At 29.7% G+C, this 12,815-nt stretch overlaps 1 protein-coding gene and 1 pseudogene across 1 annotated transcript; one reads left to right on the forward strand and one right to left on the reverse strand.

Annotated features, from left to right (window-relative positions):
* The first annotated feature begins 2,842 nt into the window (after positions 1-2,842).
* Positions 2,843-3,531, forward strand: LOC111040366 (annotated as a pseudogene).
* Positions 3,532-4,475: 944 nt separating this feature from the next.
* Positions 4,476-12,815, reverse strand: LOC111040353 (death-associated inhibitor of apoptosis 1-like). Its single transcript, XM_022324238.1, has 4 exons — positions 12,458-12,815; positions 5,302-5,517; positions 4,848-4,861; positions 4,476-4,544 (listed from the first exon to the last, which is right to left on the reverse strand). The coding sequence occupies exons 1-4, from the start codon at positions 12,636-12,638 to the stop codon at positions 4,476-4,478; spliced, it is 480 nt and encodes a 159-aa protein (XP_022179930.1). The 5' UTR covers positions 12,639-12,815.

Consider the following 12,815-nt stretch of genomic DNA (forward strand, 5'->3'; position numbering starts at 1 on the left):
ATATTTATTTTATTTTAATATAATGAATGTGGTAAAATAATATTGTTCACTGGTCATTATGGAATGTGCAAAGCAGATTAACATTTATTGGCTGTATAAAACATAAATTGAAATGTATCTTAAATACTCCATCATTGGAAGACACAGCACTGTATATCATGTCTGAAATGTATTCACTTATACATCGATCACAATAGCCAATACACATTACAGTTGTGACCTCCATTGTGCAATGAAAGTTGTAATTTAATTAATACTTATTTTATGTCAGTATTATATAAACAATTGTTTAAAATATTTTTCATAGGTCCTTATGGACTCTAAAAATCAGATGCACACTTTATGTACTTGTGACTTCCGAAGCAGAAAAATAATTCCGAATTTATTATCGTGTTTCGTGAAGTCTTAATATTATGAGTGTAAGATCAATGTAACTTGTAGACTCCAGTGTTGGAGGACTTAAGGACATAATATGCATGTAGTGTGTAATGCGTTTTGACGATGGAAATACATATTTATTTATGATATTTTATTTATACACTAGAGGATATAAAATGTATAGAAGTCTTCCGTAAAGTATCCGCTAGAAACTATTTTGACACACTTTATGCACTGTCGTAAGTATATATACGCTGATCGCTTCCTTTGTACACCACTAACCTAATACGGTACGGTTTTCTAGACGCGACTTTCGCCACGACTAACGCTGCGTGGCTTTATATTATGGTTTTTTTACTGTGTGGTTTCCTAGACTCTTTCTTTGCATCCAATGTTAATTTTATAATAATTCCTATGTAGCTGTATGAAATTTGGAATGAAAAATCTAACGATCTGAACGATTCTCCAGTTGCTAAATACCTACGAAAATCAGATTTATTTTTACAGTATGATTACTTAAGTATCTAAAGTAACTAAGTGCATCCACAAATTTGTAAATGTATAATAGACAATTTTAAATAAAGACGGATTATTAATTATTATTACTAACTAGAATCATTAGAATACAATTTAAACAGTATTATTTTTTACACACTCCAGTGTGTCACATATTTTTGTATTTAATTTGTTATCTTATCGCATATTTTGTAGTAGCGTAGTAAATAGTAATAGTAATAGTAATAGTAATACTACGTGTAGTTATAGTATTACGTAGACTATTTATAAACTTATTTATAAGTCTCGCTTAGCGATAACGACGGTGGCCGGTTGGAGTTCGTGTTTTTTTTTTTTATTGTCTGTTTATATTTTGTTTCTTTATTAATTATTGCATCTAAATATTTTATAATAATTTTTTATAGATCACAAAATAGTGTTCGGATGACAAAAGTACTTATTCCTACACAGGCACGTCGCTAGGTCACAATCATTAAAGGACCATGAAAGGAATAAAAATCATTTATTTTATTTTAACGAAATCAAATAATGTATGAAAAATAAAAATGTTCAGTTTTTGTGATTGATTATTGTGTAGGTACTACTACTTACTAGGTAGTGTCGCGTGCCCGTAAGTAATATAAGTATTATAAATTTATAACGGCGTAGTGGTTGACGGGCGGCTCACCAGTGACGTCACACGTAAAACAAAACTGATGAATTTACGCGGAACCCATGGTCAGATAAAAATAAATTTTGAAACTACCTACATTTTTTATTTTTCACGCAATATTTGATTTTGTTATAACTTATAATAAAATAATTTTTTTTTTGTTTTATAGTCCTTTAGGGCGGCATACGATTTTAAAAAAAAATGTATGGAGGCAAAATTAAATGTATATCGCTATTTTTTGGTAGCTCTCCGACCAGTCATGTTGAGAATAACCATACCTCTAAACTCACATAATAATTTACAGGTAACCATAGTCGAACATAGTCTCTGTGTATTCAAAATATAAGTGGTATTATGATTTATGATTAGCCCGCAGCCTCGGTTACGGAACATTCAACAACAAAACACGTCATATTCAGTTGTTGTGAAGTTTAATTTTTGTTATGAAAGGGAGAGTCATACATAAGTCACCTACCCAATAAAAATACAAAATTTATTGTGAATTCCATGTACCAAAAATAATTCATAGAATTTATTATCATCGTTTGTTATGATACCCCAAATTATAGACAATATACTTAAATACTTAATGCTTGTTATGTGTTTTGTATTTTTAATAAATTATTTTTATGTCTCCAAAACCATATAATTATTCATAGCACACATTGCTTGTGATCTCAGATACTGGAGTCTTCAATGGTGGTTGATTGACTAATATTGTTACGTGATGAAGAAACAAAAGGTAACACTTGTATTTGTGTCGGAGAACTCCACAATGATAATATTATTTGAGATTAATATATAAGCAGTTAAATTTCTGAAAAATCATGTGTGCTTATGCCTAGTTGTATATTTTATGCTTGGAGGTCGGATTAGCGCTACTTGACGGAAATGTGTTATTACAAAAGGTGGAGGTTGTATTAGCGTTTATTTTTGAAACTCCCATAAACGCGAGTAAATCTCAAAGTCTTGCGCCGCCTATAGTCGAAAATTAGTACTAAATTACACACTAACCGATACACAATTTTTGTATATAAAGGGTCTTATGAACTCAACTTGTTTTCTTCCACAAATGTAATATTTATAGTCAGAAATTACCAAAATCACTGATATCTAAAAAAATATTTGTGACCTCCGTGTTTTGGAGGTGACAAAGTCACTTGGAAGTCACAATGCCGGCTTGTATCTCTATTCTAGAGGTCACAACATACGCTGTACACACACACACACACACACACACACACACACACACACACACACACACACACTTTTTAAATATAAATTGAATTGTAACTTTATTCTATATATTAGCACACAGAATCATACAAGGATATTTTTGCTGAATTAATTTCGAAAGGAAGTTTTGAAAATAACGCAAGCAATTCTTTAACAATGATGGAGGGAAATAATTCATTTACTTTCCGGTGTCCTATTGCACCATAGTGTGAGGACTACTGGGTTATTCAACACTACAAAGTCAAAACAATTGAAGATATTCCGTCAGCTGAAAGGTTAGTAAAAAAAAAAAAAAACCATGATTAAATATATAATACATAGTTAAATGTCATCAATGCAGAAATGTATTTACCTGCAGATTCATTATTAGAAATTAACCTACACCTAACATTATGCATCACGAGTGAATGAAATTTCTAATTCAAATAATGAGCTCCAGGATTGAATTGTGGATAGTTGACTATAACATGATTAAATAAATAAACATAATATTATTATGAATATTAAATAATTTTTTTATACTAGATGGAAACATGCGGAGGCCAGTATAAAATTGTACACTACGAATCGGGATTCAAAAGATACAAATATTGCGATCAAAATAAATGACGTTGTACGGGATATATTGGATCGATTTTCATCAGATCCGAAACGAAAATTAATTAAAAATAATAAAATAAAATAAAATACCAAATAATTTAATTGTAAAAATAATTTATTAAATATATAAATCATCACATTAACTATTAATAATTGAGGTTTATATAAAATAATGATGAATTGTTTATATTTATATTTTAATGATCATGTAATAAAGATATAATAACAATTAATTAATCCTGTTTCTGTTTTTTTTTTTTTTTTTACTATAATAATGATATAAATTCTACGGTAAGTATTAATGATATAAAGTTCAAAGAGAAAAAAAAAAAAAAAAATCTACACTAAATTTATTTTACGCCATTAATTCCTTTAAAATTATATCTGATAATGAATTATTGTAGAATTGAAGTATTTCATACATAAAACAACAATCATCGTTCTGTATACCATAAACGTTAAAATCAAAATTTTGAATATATTGGTTTGTAAAATCACTTCGCTGACAAGATGATGGTAGAATACTGATGTCTGCTTTAATTAATGAATACACTGTATCGAAAGTTGATTGATATGAAACCAACTTGTTCTGCTTTTCAACAATATGCGAATCGACACATTGTTGTAATTGTTTTAATCGGTGAAGGTCGGTATATGATAAGGTGATAAAATTATCATTAACAATCAATTTAATAGTAAACTGATTTAAATTAACTGAATAATATATGTTATCAGTTATTTTTATACGTTTACAATTAGTATGTAGATTATTAGTTATTGAACTATAATTGGTATCACACATTAGTGTATACCACTGTTGTAAATCCAGACTTATCATTTTTTTAGTAAAATTACATTGTAGTATTATAATAATAGAAATCATTTTATTAACCATCAATCCGACTGTTACACTTTTCTTGTTAAAAGGTCTGATATCGAATACTGACTTTGAAACAACAACTGGAATCATATTGTATTGCGACGTGTTCTTTTTGATATAAACGATTTCTGCTGAGTATTTCTTAAAACGTATAAAAATAAATATAACAACTTAACAAAACATGAATCACGGATGTCATTAACGCTTATATCGTTACAACACATATTTGAAAACTGAGGTTATAACTTGTTCAAGTTCTATTTGTGGCGCAGCTTTTCCAGACTGTAATAGTGTAATAGTTGTTATTATTTTAGAGGTTAAGTAATGTAATATAAAATTGTGTGATCTCAACAAATTCCTGGTGAAGACTTGTAACTTATTAATTTTTGAATGTTCCTAATAATTATGTATGTAAACCTTGTGTATTATAAAATAAATGCTGTTTTTCTCCTAAACAAATTATTCTGTAGTTCTATAATAAAATATAAGCTACTATTAATCTAATTATATTAAAATGAATATAAAAAACTAATGTGAACGTGAAATCAAATCAAATAACGTGTAGAGGGGGGTTAATATACTTACCTGATCCGTTAAACCTGGAAATTACATTTTAAACCCAGTATATTAAATTAAAACATGACTCGTTATTTCACTAGACAACAAGTTCACAGGGTATAAAATCAAATACTAACACATTTAAGCCTATAAATTCAATATTTATTTCGTAATGCGTGCACAAAATTTTTAAATATAATTAATGTAAGTTAACTAACAAGTGTTAAGACTAGAGTGGTTTGGACACACTTGGAGAGCAGATGGACTACTAATATAAAAAGTACTTGTTGAAAAAATTAACAAAACAAGACCCCTAGGAAGACCAAGTACCCGATGGATGTGATAACCAGACTTGAATGAGATAGGCCAAAATGTAAGTTTTGAGCTGACGTACAACAGAGATAGATGGCGAGACCTCTTGAAGGCAGCAATGGTCCTCAACGGACCGGTAAGCTGAGAAGAAGAAGAAGAAGAAACTAACAAGTGGTGTCATATGATTTAGACTGGTTACAATCGCAAACATGACCTGCTTTTACATATTCGTTTTTTACATTTTCTATAAATTCATTTCCCTTACATAGTAAAACAAATATACATTTAGGATTCCATTTTGCATGTTCAACCCACGGTATGTCATCATTTGTCCATTTTTGTAAAACAAGTCCACAGAAAAAACATTCAACTATATCTCCTACTCCTGTACAGAGGCGCAAACTAATTAAAATTATGGGGGGGCAAAACAAAAGTATTCAATACCCACCTATTAAAAAAAAAAATTTCACTGTGCTCACTTACATATAAATAATTATATTAAAATATATCAAATAAAAATATAATATAATATAGTTACATTGTGAGATAACAGTATTCACCAAATTTCTTTTAAAAGAATAACCATTAACTTGACTAAAATGTATTTTCAAAAAAGGCATAATAATAAATAAAACTAATACCTCATTTTTCAAATTTATTTTTATATTTTCATTTGATTATAAAAAAAGTATAAAATATTTGTATACAAAATGTTGATATCTAAAATCTTTATTTAAACATATATTTAGATATTTTCATATAGGTAGCACAATACTTTAATATATTATAATTAATTGTTTAGTAAATCAATGATTTTAAAAGAAAGGAACTGTTTTTTGAAAATATATCAATAACACTGTCAATATTGATATCAATATCTGATTCACACGATATTATCATTAATGCATCTAATCGGTCTTCTGTCATTGTGCTTCTTAATTTACTTTTAAGTATGGAAAGTTTTGAAAAACTCCGTTCCGTAGTGGCGCTAGCTAATGGCAAGGTTACTCCTATTTTAAGCGAAGTATATAGATGGGGAAATACTGTTGTTGGTCCACTTATTTTTAAGACTTGTAAAATTGTAGCCATACTGTTTCCATTAATAGGAAGTTCACAATTTTTTGTTTCTAGTTCTAAGTAGTCACAAGAACTTAATTCATCCGTTTTTTCAGCATCTGAATCGTTATCTAAAAATTTATCAATGCCATTATCATGCAACTTAAACGGCAAATATTTCTTTGTTTCAAAATTATAATAGCACTTGGAAAACTGAACATATTCTCTAATAAGATCATTTTTATTTATAAATTGTTTATACACTGTAGTGAAAACATCAAATGCATCTAATGGTAATTTTGTGTGATCATCTGCAACTTCTTTTAGACGACGTCGAGAAAAAAGTGATAAATCTTTACATAGGCCTGTGGAAATATCACTAAAACGCTCTTGGATTTGAATAAGAACTATATCTATAGCAACGTAGTAAGTGTTGACTTTGAAATTTAAAAGAGGATCATCAATAGGTTCATCAACAATATTTTCTCCGGGCATGCAAGGGACGCGTTTTCTGCGAGTTAAAGTTAATGGTTTAAATTCATCTGCACAAATCAAACTATTATTTTTAAATTCTTTTACTCTTTGTGTAATTTTAACAAATCCGTCTTCATTTCTGAGTTTTTTCAAATAATCAATACTTTTTAAAACAGACTCAGTAGCACCAAGTAAGTCCAGATCTTTTGCCTGAAGTATTTTACTTAAAGGGGATATTATATCAAAAATCTGAGTAAAAGTAAATGCAGTAAGCAAAAATCTATCAGATTTAATGTGCTCTGAAATACTTCTACCTTGATGAGAACTTTTACGGTCATTTGATCCAGCATTATTTTCTAATTCGTCCAATGTATCACAAAGCGCATCAAAAGTTAAAATTACTGTTCTCATAGCTAAATCGTGTGACCACCATCTCGTGGTTTCTACCCTTTTAAATCGCCTTATTTGTTTGTTTGGATACAATTTCTTTGAGTTTTTCTCAAATATTACTACCCTATTTTTACTTGACGAAATAAAATCATAAATTGTCTCTATTATTCCAAACATATCTCTAGCGTTAGAAGAGCAGCTTACAGCATCTGTAAGAACAAGATTTAGTCTGTGTGCATAGCACCATACATAAGTTGCTGCGGGATTATATGATTTTATTAAGGCTTGTAAGCCACCATAAGCACCTCTCATGTTGGAGGCTCCATCGTATGACTGCCCTATTAAATTTTGCTTCCAGTTGAGTCCATTTATTTCACAAATATTTTCAAAAACTGATAAAAGATGTTGGGCAGTTGTACTTGAACATTGTTTTATACTAAGTAACCTTTCATATACGCTACTAGTCTCTTCATTAAAATATCGAATAACAAAAGATAATTGTTCTTTTTTTGAATTATCAAAAGTAGTGTCCATGGACACACTAAACAATTTCCCATTTCTAACTTGATCAGAAATGTTCAAACGAATAAATTGAGCTGTAGCTTCAATTAACTGATTTTGTCGCAACCAAGAAATATAGTTAAATTTACATTTATTTTTATTATTTTTAATTCCATTTATATAAGTAGCTAAGACAGGAGAATACTTTGCTAATAGCATAACTAGATCCTTAAAATTCCCTTGGATTTGATTTAGAGATGTTTTCCAATTTTCTCTGTGTCCTCTAAAGGCTAAAGAGTGCCTGGCTAAATATACAGTGATATCAATCAATTGACTAACAATTAGTCTATTAGTAGCAATTTCTTTATTTTTCGATTCTTCTAGAGCAGGCAGTAATGGAAGACATTCAAACATTAATTTTAATTGAAGACTAGCTTCAACATGTCGATAGGAAGTCTCGTGTAAAATAAACTTGGAAGTAGCTTTTTTCCATGAGTTAAAACCATCCGTAGTCCATGAATTCTTTTCTCCGGTCAACATACAAGGCATGCAATAAACTTTGTTTTCACTTACAGAGTATGTAAGCCAGTCTCGTTTGATAACAGTTCCGTCTTGCATACTTTTAGCAAACCATTCTGGTCTAAAATGTCTTCCATTATTCAATGGAAATATATAGTTTTTTATTTCTCCGCTATTTGGCTGACAAGGACCATTTTTTAAAATCAACTTTTTTAACTTATATGACAAAGGGAAGAGCATTTTTATTTTGGCAGGATCTTTAGTGTATATAATAGCAAAATCATTATCATCTTTTTTGTCATCTTCATTGTTTTTGTTAAAATCTAGAATTGAAAATCAAATTTTAACTATATGAGCTTAAAATTTCTAAACATGCCTGATATCTAAATTGATAATTGTCTTATCAAACATACTCATCATATAACTTTTAATTATTATTATGAACAGTTGACTGAAACTTTATTTAGAATCTTAAAGATATATATTATATAAATATATAAAAAAAAGGTTTAAAAAAACTTTTAACAAATTGTGATTTTGTGTGAAATTTTTGTTTGTTAGTGACAAAAATTAACTATAATAAAATTATAATGTAATTGTATATCTGAATTTTTAAATTATCTTTCAAAGAAATAATGTTAAGTTTTAAAATTATCAAAATTTTTTTGGCTTTATAGACCTTGTTAAAATAATAAAATGCAATAAATTATATTATAATATTAACCATACTTATTATAAAAATATATTTATATATTATATTTTATTTTATATTTTTGATGTGACTTTTATATTTTATGCAGCGGAAGCATTAGTAACTAGTATGGTGAACTTGGATTTTAGATGCATTCATTTAGAGTAAATTAAGTATAGATTCATGATTTTGGTTAGAGTTGTAAAAGATATCTAAATACAATTTATTGAGTAACTTGCCTAGTGTTGCTTATTTAACATTTACTTACATACCTATTTTATCAGTATCATATATTTCTAAAGGATTTTCAGGATTGACTACAGTATCAACCACATTGTTCTTTTCTAAGCATCCTTCATGCTTAGCTGTAGCAGTATCTGAGAATAAAAATATAAAATGTATTTCAAAAGGCTAAATAATATAATATCATGGTAACAGATAACATAACGCTGTACTCTATTTATTAGTCTTATAATATATAATATTAACTATTCTTTTTAATTAATGACTAACTGACAAAGTAGTTAAAAAAATAATTTACCTGCAGTGTCATTGTAGCAAATTGTATGTATTGTAGTTAATGGCAATGTAGGAGTTACATACTGAACTATATTATTAAGCCCAACTATAAATTTAAAAAAAATATTAGTATAAAAATTAAAACTGTTTTAAAGTGTTTATATTAAAAATTTTAAATACCTATTTTATCAGTATCATATATTTCTAAAGGATTTTCAGGATTGACTACAGTATCAACCACATTGTTCTTTTCTAAGCATCCTTCATGCTTAGCTGTAGCAGTATCTGAGAATAAAAATATAAAATGTATTTCAAAAGGCTAAATAATATAATATCATGGTAACAGATAACATAACGCTGTACTCTATTTATTAGTCTTATAATATATAATATTAACTATTCTTTTTAATTAATGACTAACTGACAAAGTAGTTAAAAAAATAATTTACCTGCAGTGTCATTGTAGCAAATTGTATGTATTGTCGTTAGTGGCAATGTAAGAGTTACATCCTGAACTGCATCACTCAGCCCAACTACAAATTAAAAAACTATATTAATACCATAATTTAAGTTTTTGAAGTTTTTCAGATGATCGTATATATGCCTATAGATCCATAGGGTAAAAATAAAGTTATTTACTTACTACAGAGATGTTTTTTTTTTGTTGAAATATCGGTTGACGAAGATCTTTTGAAATAAGATGATATACTTTTATTTGCACATGAACTATTTAATTTAATAACTTTACAAGTTGTTTTGTGTCTAGTCCAGTTGGTGTCATTTAAAGCACCTTTCTTTTTACCACACAAACACATTAAATCTGCTGACATATTGAAACGCACAGACACAGTTCAACAATAAATTTTAAGTTAAAATAATAAAACCCAAATAATGCAATATAATAAAATATTGATGCACATCTTAATATATAAAATGGTAAGGTCCCGGAGTCTTTTCCTCCCGGAACGAAAGACCACTATTTCTTTTCTTCCACGAGCGTTCGCTTCCCGGCCAATGGGAGCGCGAAAAAATATCGACGCGTAGTCGTTTTGAAATATCGTCTTCGCCTCATCGCCGGGATTGTTTCAAAACTTTTGCTTTTCGAGTTCCGTTCGCCTTTCTTCGTGCCCAATTCTCACACTTCGAAATCGCTTTTACAGACAGAACCAAAGTCGTCGAACGGAGCCTTACACTTACTGTTTTGTCCTTCTCTCGGTTAAATATATCGAATGAAACAGGACTGTTCTTCGACGGTCAGGTCCATATCGATCGTATAATTCTGTGACTGTGGAACGTCCGGTTGCGATATATTAAATTAAAAATTATTGGGCGATTTCGATGAGATCAACACACAATCCTGTGGTTGGATTTCAAGAAATCTACTCGAAAACCCAAAATATGTAATATGTAATAAATAAAAGACAATATTTTAGTGCTCGATGCTGTGATATAATATCGGATTTCACAATTAATACACTCTGAGTTGAATGAGTACGTTCAATTGTATATTGCTTATATATTAAATAAATTAACTATTTATTTGATGCAGAACCGTATACATGTGTACTATTACGCATAATAATAGCAATACAAATATTTTAGTTTTTTTACAACAACAGAAATTGCTATGTATTTACATCTATTTTGTTAACTATATGCAATAAAAATAATGGCCATATCCTACGGATTTCATCGGTTAAACATTGCTTATTGCAGTATTCGCTTATGAATACAAACGGCTTAAATGCTCAAATTTTTCCGTCTGTCAGCATCTGAGTAGGTGTCCCGTAGGTTTAGGCGTTAGGTTAAAGTCGTAGGGTAGGCGAGTTCGAACCCCGGCGGCGGATGTATCGACGCCGTCGTTACCACGGCAGCCCTATGCTGTAGCATGGCCGCCCGGATTTTTTGCATTTTTTTTTCCGGTTTTTTTTACATGATTTTTCCAAGTTCCAATGATTATTTCATTGTTATCTCCATTATTATTGTAAACATAATCTTCGTGGTGCTTACATTATGAAATAATTTCAAAAATACTTATACCTACTACCGTCTATCCGTATGATTAGAATATCTTTGGTTTATCATGCCGAATATCATTACCTACTTGCGATCTTCATTTTCTATACATTATGTGTGTATAATGTAGGTAAATACAACCAATTAGTTGAGTTTCACTCATAGACGCTGAACGGAGGGTCTGCGATCCGACGAAGTCGGATTGCCTACGTAGCTGGCTAACTTGAATGTTAAACGATTTTCACTTGAGGTGACGGACTTGCTAGACATTCCAACTCAGTTTTCGAATTTACATTTTTATTACATACGAAAAAGCAAAGGACATGCGACGGGGAACCGTGTTATTCAATTGCCGATTTTCGTGGGTAAAGTGAAATTTCAAACATTCCCGCGCTCGAAACGAGATCTCTAAGACTTATCAAAAATCGTTATCACCTCCTAAATTTTTGTTTTTTAACTACCCATGACGTCAACAGGAGTGACTTCTAAAAGTAATTTCAACGACATTGACGTCTGCATCGCCGACTCTCACAAGCTCCCGAGTTTCAGGACAGCGAGTTTCACAAGCAACTAGTAAGTGATAAACTGATAACTAATAAGTAACAGACAACAGTAAACAGAAAGTGTTAATAATTAAATATAACAACTCAACATCCAATGTATTGTATCCCATTACAATCAATGTCGTGCCACACCGTCCACAACAAGAGTTGGAATATTTTGCGATATCAGTTCTATTTATAGATGAAGTACTGTTTATAATAACAGAAACATACACAAGCCATGATAAAAGAATTTATCATGATACAAACTATGTATTATCAAATTATCAATACATTGGTGCACACTGTTTATGTTTTATTCTGTTACGTTGTTACGTACTTCAAGTCGCCAATTGATTTTATCACAGTATAATATAATATTTAAGTTTTAATATTAATGTTTTCATTATAATAACCAATAGGTTCAACGTTGTACCTACCTAACACAGTCACGCAGAACATTGTAAATTACGTAGTATAAGTGTATTGATGCATGCTTATTGTAATGTCTGAAAATTGACCATCGAGTATCAATCAATTGACCACCTACATACCAAATGAAGGGGGGCAGTTGCCCCCCCCTGCACCCCTAGATTTGCGCCTCTGCTCCTGTAGTCCTGTATATCTGAAACCAGATTCAGATAATGTATATTTATTTTGACACGAAGTGGATGGAAAAGAATTATATGATTTTAATCTCGATAAAAATGTTGTAGAATCTGAATAGACTGGATAAGAATTATTTCGCACCAAATAAACTAAAGATGGAAAATCGATTGAAAATTTCTGTAAATTCATGGTTTTTGATAAAACTGAAAATATTTAATCGTAAAATTCAATAAGATAATTTGTCGGAAAAATAAAAAATAAAACACAACTTGATTGATCAACGGTTCATAAAAAACTAACTAAATATTTTAAATTAATTATGTATTATTTAACATCATGTCTGGCAATTAATAATGTAACTGGTTA

Source organism: Myzus persicae, unplaced genomic scaffold, assembly GCF_001856785.1.
Source record: "Myzus persicae strain clone G006 unplaced genomic scaffold, MPER_G0061.0, whole genome shotgun sequence".
In the NCBI taxonomy this organism is placed as follows: Eukaryota; Metazoa; Arthropoda; class Insecta; order Hemiptera; family Aphididae; genus Myzus; species Myzus persicae.